This window comes from Protomyctophum parallelum (assembly GCF_964188405.1).
Source record: "Protomyctophum parallelum genome assembly, chromosome: 23".
In the NCBI taxonomy this organism is placed as follows: domain Eukaryota; kingdom Metazoa; phylum Chordata; class Actinopteri; order Myctophiformes; family Myctophidae; genus Protomyctophum; species Protomyctophum parallelum.
Window position 1 is genome coordinate 26678554 of NC_139715.1, and position 8267 is coordinate 26686820.

Genomic DNA, 8267 nt, shown 5'->3' on the forward strand with positions numbered 1-8267 from the left:
AGGAATTGCGATATATATCGATACATCCTCCCGCGATAAACAATCGATATTGATTATTAAAATATCGATATCGAAAATAGCGTTTTTTTTTTTCAGTTACAAATATTTTGCAGTTGCAGATATCGTGATATATATATTGTTGATGAAATTTCATACAATATATCGATATATCGCGAATATGTCGAATATCGTGATATTATCGTTGATCGAGGGCCTAATATCGCGATATATATCGTATCGTGAGGTACCCATATCGTCCCACCGCTAACAGGAAGCCACGGGTTAGTTTTAACCTGCCACGCATGTCGTGAGCCACGGGTTAGTTTTAACCTGCCACACATTGTAATAGCTGGATGACATTTCTATCAATGTAAGAGCTGCTTTAAGAGAATTTGCTGACATACTACTAGACCTCCTCTGGGAGGACAACTGCTGATGTGACAGAACTATTTCACCTGTCACCAGCAGTTATTTATTGCAATCCTGAAGAACAGCCATTTAAGGCCATGTGTTACATGAGTGTTGTGTTCATTTTCAACCTGATTTGTGTTTATTCATTAACCTCTCAAAGTGTATAAGAGAGGGTGAAAACTTGAAATGCAGAGATGCCATGATACCTCGGTGTCGCTTTTTATTGAATAAATAAGTGATTGTGGATATACAAGCTCATGGCGCGCTACGAGCTTGTAGATCTGCTATTTTTGGAAAAATCGAAGAACCACTGACATAGAAACATAGCTTTTTCAGAAAACTGTCGGGATGTATAGAAGACATCTTTAGAATCTGATCTCAGGATAGAATGGGTTAACATGCCACGGTGTTGTCGGGACTAATGCCTGTCGGACTGCTAGCACGTCTAACCCAACGTATATATAGCACCCTTTGCCGCCGAGCGCTAACACTTGAGGTGCTTCTTGCTGGTCATGTCGTTCCAGATGCGGTGCATCTCCTCGGGGGAGATCTGGTGCACCGTGACCACCCTGCGGTAGCGGCACAGGCTGTAGGCCATCTTCCAGTGGTTGAAGCCGCTGTTCTGGAAGGGGTGGATGCCCAGCTTGCGGAGGCACACGCCCACGTACACGTCCTCCAGGTGGAGGAGGCGCGTGTGCAGCGAGGTGGCGTAGACCAGCTCCGCCACGTCGGCGGAGAACACGTAGCCCGTGCCCGAGCAGAAGGGCGGGTACTTGCTCTCCGGGTACAGGTCGCGGGGCATGTACCACTTGCTGCGCATGTCCCGGATGGGCCCGCCGTTGATGACGTAGCCCGTGAAGTAGCGGCGCCGCGGCTTGGTGGCGGGCTTCAGGAGGTTGTAGACCAGGTTCTCCATGTTGACGAAGATGTCGCTGTCCGTCTTGAGCACGTAGCGGGCCCTGCGTGGGGGGGGGGGGGCAGAACGCAGCGTCGTTAGAGTTAACGGAAACTGACGAAGGAACTGAAATTAAATGAACATTTTCGTTAACCGAGCTAAATGAAAACTATAGAAAAAACGATAACTAACTGAAACTGTGTATTGTGTGTGCATACAAAACTAACCGAAATTCCCTTAGATCTGTTCAGTTACAGATCCTTTTCAGATCCTTTTTCAATCCCGCCCCAATTGAAAATGGCAGAAATAACTAAAACTAACACTAAAAACCAAAAAAACTAAACGAAATAAAAACTAGCAAAACCGCTATAAAAACTAAAACTATTTGGGGGGAGAAAAAAAAACTTAAACTGACTAACTAATGAAAAATGCCAAACTATATTGTAACCTTGGGCAGAAAAAAAAAAAAAAATGAAAAATGAAAAATGAAAAATGAAAAATGAAAAATGAAAAATGAAAAATGAAAAATGAAAAATGAAAAAAAAGCCAAACTATTGTACAACCTCGGGCAGAAGGTCGCCACCCAGCGCATGCCCATCATGGTCTTCAGCGTGAGGTTGTGGTACGAGTCCACGAAGTCCTCCACCACGATGTCCCTGAAGATCTGGCTCTCCTGCGCCACCATCTCGTTGAGCACGGCGTCCGCGTGGCGCCCCAGCAGGAACAGCGTGACCACGCGCACGTCGGCGAGCGCGCTCTCGTCGCCCCACGTCTCGCGGATGGCCTGGCGCGCGTCGAACTCCTAGATAGATAGGAACCCCTTTTGGTGTTATGCTATGCTTTAGCTATTGAAAAATAGCAGATCTACAAGCTCATAGCGCGCCACCGAGTGGCGCGCTATGAACTTGTAGGTCTGCCATTTTTGAAAAATGTGTAAAAATGTGGCACACATCTTTGAGTAGGTGTAAATTATTTCAGAGCGAACGAGAAAGGCGCACCTTGTGCGTGGTGCTGATGAGGATGACGAGGAACGGCGGCTCCGCCTCGCACTTCTTCTCCTCGTTGACCAGGTAGGCGAAGTCGTGCGGGTTGAGCGAGCGCGTGCGGACGTTGGAGCCGAAGGTGGAGTTCTTGCCGGAGGACTTGTCCTTGTTGCGCACGGGGATGGTCAGCTGACCCGCCGTGTAGGACGAAGACGAGGAGTTGTTGTTCCGCGAGGAGCCGCTCAGGTACCACAGAGCGCTGGCCCAGCAGACCACCGTCAGCAGGTACAGACACGACACCTGAGATGGGGAAATATACCGACGTCTGTTCGGGGTGAAGCGGTGTTGTTTTCGTCGACTGAAACTAAGACGAAAGATGTTCGTCGACTACCTTTTTTTCACTGACGAAAACTAAACGGAAACTGAATGAAAACTAATCTATGATGACTAAAACTAAGACTAATTACACTGACAATTTCGTCAACAAATAAAAACTAGACTAAATGTTAGGAAGGGACTAGTGGACAAGAGATCCAGTATAAGTCATTTTACAATTGGTTGCATGCTGAAAATAGCCGATCTACAAGCTCACAACGTGTCGCTGTAGATCAGCTATTTTCAGCAAGTGTAAAATCAGTCATTAGGACGGCATCGAGGCCCGCCAAGACACATTTTAGTCGACTTAATCAACTGTAGATTTAGTCGACTAAAATCTTATAACATTTAGTCGACTAAAACAGTAAAACATTCCAGGTGACTAAAATGTGACTGGCAGCAAAAACATTGCTGCCAAAAACAACACTGGGGTGAAGTGTTGAGAATATAATATTGACCTATTTTAGGACGGGAACGCATCTCTGTCACCTTAGCTTTCAACCACTTTTGACCATTATTTTAAACTTTAGCTGTTAAAAAAATAGCAGATCTATACAAGCTCATAGCGCGGCACCGAGTGCCGAGCTTGTCGATCTGCTATTTTTGAAAAATCGTGAAAATGTGTGAAAATCTTTGAATATATATTATATTCTTTCCCAGTGAACATGGATGGAATGGAGTGACCATGGAGTGAGTCAGGTCAGCTGGTAGACTGACAGCCGTAGTTGCTATGCTTTAGCTATTGAAAAATAGCAGATCTACAAGCTCATAGCGCGCCACCGAGTGGCGCGCTATGAACTTGTAGGTCTGCCATTTTTGAAAAATTCGTAAAAATGTTGAGTTAGAATGGGCACATTGGTGGTGTGAAAAGTGGCTGACTAGCATGGAATGAGATTGGCCAATACAGAATAAAATGTATAGTGGGCAATGTATCTGGCATTCTACAATATCCATCTTCTACGATATCCATTACAGACCTTGGAAGGCATCTCTCAGCTATAGTTCCTCCTCGCGTCGGGCGTCGTCAGCGACGACGGCGGAAGCATCTGAAGAGTGGAGACGGGGGCCTCGTCGCCTCCATGGGACGTCCTATAGTTGTGCGACGGCGGGCGAGCAGCTTTAGGCTGCCATCCCAGCGCGCTTGGCATTAACTTTTAGATGAGGAAAGCCCACTCTACGGTCGTACGGGCGTTGAAACGAAGCATCACTGAGGGGACCCCTTATCTTCGACGTTTATTACCACATTCCATAGCCGCCGCGGCAGCGCCGCAGAGCGTAGCCTCGCGGCCCTCGTCGTAACAGCATCGGGATCTGGAGAAAAAAAAACGCAAACGGAATGGAAGACAGAACGAGGTCAGCGGAGAACACGGTGCATTGCATAATACACATGAATTATTACAGTACGTGACAGCAAACGACAGGTAGGAATGACTACACAGGAACAAGAGTGGATCAGCGAGGGAGTAAACAAGCCTATACAAGATCACTGGAGTTCTATCACATTGACATTAACATTGGAATGCAACGCTTGACTTATCCGTTTGGTGCTCATTACATCCCATTATAATGTCAATCCATCTGCGAGTTACGCAGAGCCCTGATGCGCACGCACACGCGCACTCGCACGCACACGCACACACACACACACGCACACACACACGCGCACACACACACACACACACACGTCACTGCCCATTACTCCATCACTCCATCATCACTGTCTGTGATAAGACGCCCGTGGTGCGAAAGAAAATAAGCAGATCTCTCCCCCCCCCCCCCCATCTCTCTCTCTCTCTCCCTCTCTCCCTCTCCCTCCCTCCCTCCCTCCCTCCCTCCCTCTCTCTCTCTCTCTCTCTCTCTCTCTCTCTCCCTCTCTCCCTCTCTCTCCCTCTCTCCCTCCCTCTCCCTCTCTCCCTCTCTCTCTCTCTCTCTCTCTCTCTCTCTCCCTCTCTCTCCCTCCCTCTCCCTCCCTCTCTCTCTCTCCCTCTCTCCCTCTCTCTCCCTCTCTCCCTCCCTCTCCCTCTCCCTCTCTCTCTCTCTCTCTCTCTCTAGGGTGCGCTCTGCTTTCCACTTTCTGTTTATAAATGCTGTTTATTTCCCTCTTATCCTCTATGCCGGGCCCCAGACGCCAGCCAGGGCTTCCAATCTGGAAACAAGCGTGCGTGCAGATAGAGCGGAATGTGAGAGAATGATAGCTCGGGGGATTCAGAGAAATGCATACAGACAGGCAGCCAGACAGATGGATATATATATATATATATATATGCACGTCCCTAAAGATACACGCAGTAGATAGTGAGAAGCAGCAGATATTATTGGTTCCCGGATCCAGGCTTTCCATTCCCTCTCCGTATCATTCCATGCCGTGCTCTCTCGTTATCCCATTCTGGGCAGGAACCCCTTTTGGTGTTTTTTAACCCATTCTGACCTGAGATCAGATTCACAGTGTGTGTCCGCCGGACACACACTGGTCTGATTAACCCATTCTGACCTGAGATCAGATTCTAAAAAAATTCAGTCGCTCTTCGATTTAAAAAAAAATAGCAGACCTACAAGCTCGTATCGCGCCACTCGGTGGCGCGATATGAGCTTGTAGATCTGCTATTTTTAAATCGCTAAAGCATAACATGATGCTGACACCAAAATGGGTGCCCGGTCAGAATGGGTTAAGCATTATGTTATACTTTAGCTATGGACAAATAGCAGATCTACAAGCTCATAGCACACCGAATGCCGCACTTACGAGCTTGTAGAGCTGCTATTTTTCAAACATCGTGAAAATGTGGCCCAAATCTTTGAAAGTTTTTAACTCAAATCTTTGCTCCTGGGGGGGGGGGGGGGGGGGGGTCCCTGGAACAACATATTTTCAGATGGAGGTCCGCAGCTAGATCATTCTGGGGGTCCTTGACATGAAAAAGGTTGAGCACCAACTGACATAGAAACATAGGTTTTTTGAAAACTTTAATTGAATTTTTTAATCGGTCTGAATGTGTTAATCCATCCCCGGCAAGCCTCTCTCCCTGCCTCGTGTGTCAGAGTCAAGTTGACGTGAACACACACACACACACACACACATTCCTCTCGCTAACGAGCTCTTTCCTCATTGGCCTGAGAGGCCACTGTGTGTGTGTGTGTGTGGAGCGTTATTTAACGGTGCAGGATCTTTTAAAGTTAGAAATAAAGTTCCCTTAGGGGCACGGTGGCACAGTTGGTAGTGCTGTCGCCTCACAGCTAGAAGGTCCTGGGTTTGATTCCCGCTGGGGACGCTGTGGGCACTGGCGGCGTGTTCCCTCCTCCGCGTCATCAGTGCCCATACCCGAGGCGGGGGTTGGCGATAGGGCCTTTCTGTGTGGAGTTTGCATGTTCTCCCCGTGTCCCCTAGGGTAGATACCCTCACAAAAACATGCCGTAATCCTGGTCTCTAAAACTACCTCCCCGTGGCCAGCCGGGGCGCCTGATGGAGGGGAAAGGAACTGGTCGGAATAACGTGTCCCTTCCACGCGCTACGTCCGGCCGGGGAAATTCCCCTCTGTCAGGTGAAAAGAAGCAGCTTGGACTCCTCATGCATAGAAAGAGGCATGAGGTCAGTCCGCTGCCCCCCCCAGGTTGGCAGAGGAAGTGTAGCGCCCAGGATTACATTAGATAATTGGCACTGGGTGAAAAGAAAACTGGGTTACAAAATCGTGGGATAAAAATAAAATAAAAATACAAAAATACAAAAATAAAGTTCTTCCTCGTCGGCTCAGACTAATTTCAACATGTTGTGTTAAGAATTTGCCGGCTGTGTGAACACGTCTTAAGGGATGGGTTTATTTATGCTCTAATTAACGGGATCCAGTGAAAACCGGCTCAGTCTACTGCATGTATTCTACTTCAGTTTCATACCAAGTGTCACGTGTGCGAGGCAGGAGATTTACGACCCAAATGCAGACAGACAGACAGACAGACAGACAGGCGGAGGAGGGAGAGGAGCTCAAACGCAACAGAGTTTATTAGCAAAACTCACAGAGAACCAGGACCAAACACGAGGAAGTGACACAAGGGGAATATTAGGAAACATCAAATACTTGGAATTACACTATGAACCGAACACTGGTGACTTACAACAACGATCTGACAAAGGACCTGAACAAAACAGGGGCGTGTATATATAGACATGATATGGATAATAATAACACTGCTTACAGGACACAGGTGGAAAGTGGAAACACTGACGAAACACAAGATTAGACAGGCAGGTAAACAGTAACTACAGGACACACTAGGAAGAATACTACAAAATAAGAGTAAACAGGTGTAAAGTAAACTCTAACTGGACCTAAGAAAGATGGAAAACAATGACAAAATCACAGGACAGTAAAGAAAAACTAACTGAAAACCAAGGAACACAAGACAATATACAACAGGGAGACAGAACATGTCACAGATCGTGACATTCAGACCTTTTTTCACCCGATACGACAGGAGTGATACAAGGGGCTGAAATCAGCCCATGGGCCGATACGACAGGAGTGATACAAGGGGCTGAAATCAGCCCATGGGCCGATACGACAGGAGTGATACAAGGGGCTGAAATCAGCCCATGGGCTGATACGACAGGAGTGATACAAGGGGCTGAAATCAGCCCATGGGCCGATACGACAGGAGTTATACAAGATGGGCTGAAATCAGCCCATGGGCCGATACGACAGGAGTGATACAAGGGGCTGAAATCAGCCCATGGGCCGATACGACAGGAGTGATACAAGGGGCTGAAATCAGCCCATGGGCCGATACGACAGGAGTGATACAAGGGGCTGAAATCAGCCCATGGGCCGATATGACAGGAGTGATACAAGGGGCTGAAATCAGCCCATGGGCTGATACGACAGGAGTGATACAAGATGGGCTGATACGACAGGAGTGATACAAGGGGCTGAAATCAGCCCATGGGCCGATATGACAGGAGTGATACAAGGGGCTGAAATCAGCCCATGGGCCGATATGACAGGAGTGATACAAGGGGCTGAAATCAGCCCATGGGCTGATACGACAGGAGTGATACAAGATGGGCTGATACGACAGGAGTGATACAAGATGGGCTGATACGACAGGAGTGATACAAGATGGGCTGATACGACAGGAGTGATACAAGATGGGCTGATACGACAGGAGTGATACAAGATGGGCTGATACGACAGGAGTGATACAAGATGGGCTGATACGACAGGAGTGATACAAGATGGGCTGATACGACAGGAGTGATACAAGATGGGCTGATACGACAGGAGTGATACAAGATGGGCTGATACGACAGGAGTTAAGAGACCTGCGGATGGCGGATTTAGCCGTATTTGCCGTGGGTTATTATATGAACTAATATATTATTAGTTAATGTTGGTTAAACCGCGGGTGAAATAATGCAAAATGCAAAAATAATACAAATCTACAAAGTTAACTACATACATAACTAACTACATCTAATTATTGCAGTAGAGTATTTGACTGTTGAGAGGTATTAGTGGAGTAGAAGTAAAAGCATAAACAAATGGAAATGCTCCAGTATAAGCTGAAGTGGCAGTACAGCACGCTGAGCTGTCACTGTGAGCCACTTCTCTGCGGAA

At 47.3% G+C, this 8267-nt stretch overlaps 1 protein-coding gene across 1 annotated transcript; it reads right to left on the minus strand.

Annotated features, from left to right (window-relative positions):
• Nucleotides 1-895: 895 nt before the first annotated feature.
• LOC310854434 (beta-1,3-galactosyltransferase 1-like) lies at nt 896-3734 on the minus strand (the record flags this gene model as incomplete). Its single annotated transcript, XM_083759083.1, has 4 exons — nt 3642-3734; nt 2305-2589; nt 1870-2108; nt 896-1370 (listed from the first exon to the last, which is right to left on the minus strand). The coding sequence occupies exons 1-4, from the start codon at nt 3651-3653 to the stop codon at nt 896-898; spliced, it is 1011 nt and encodes a 336-aa protein (XP_083615209.1). The 5' UTR covers nt 3654-3734.
• Nucleotides 3735-8267: the final 4533 nt, after the last annotated feature.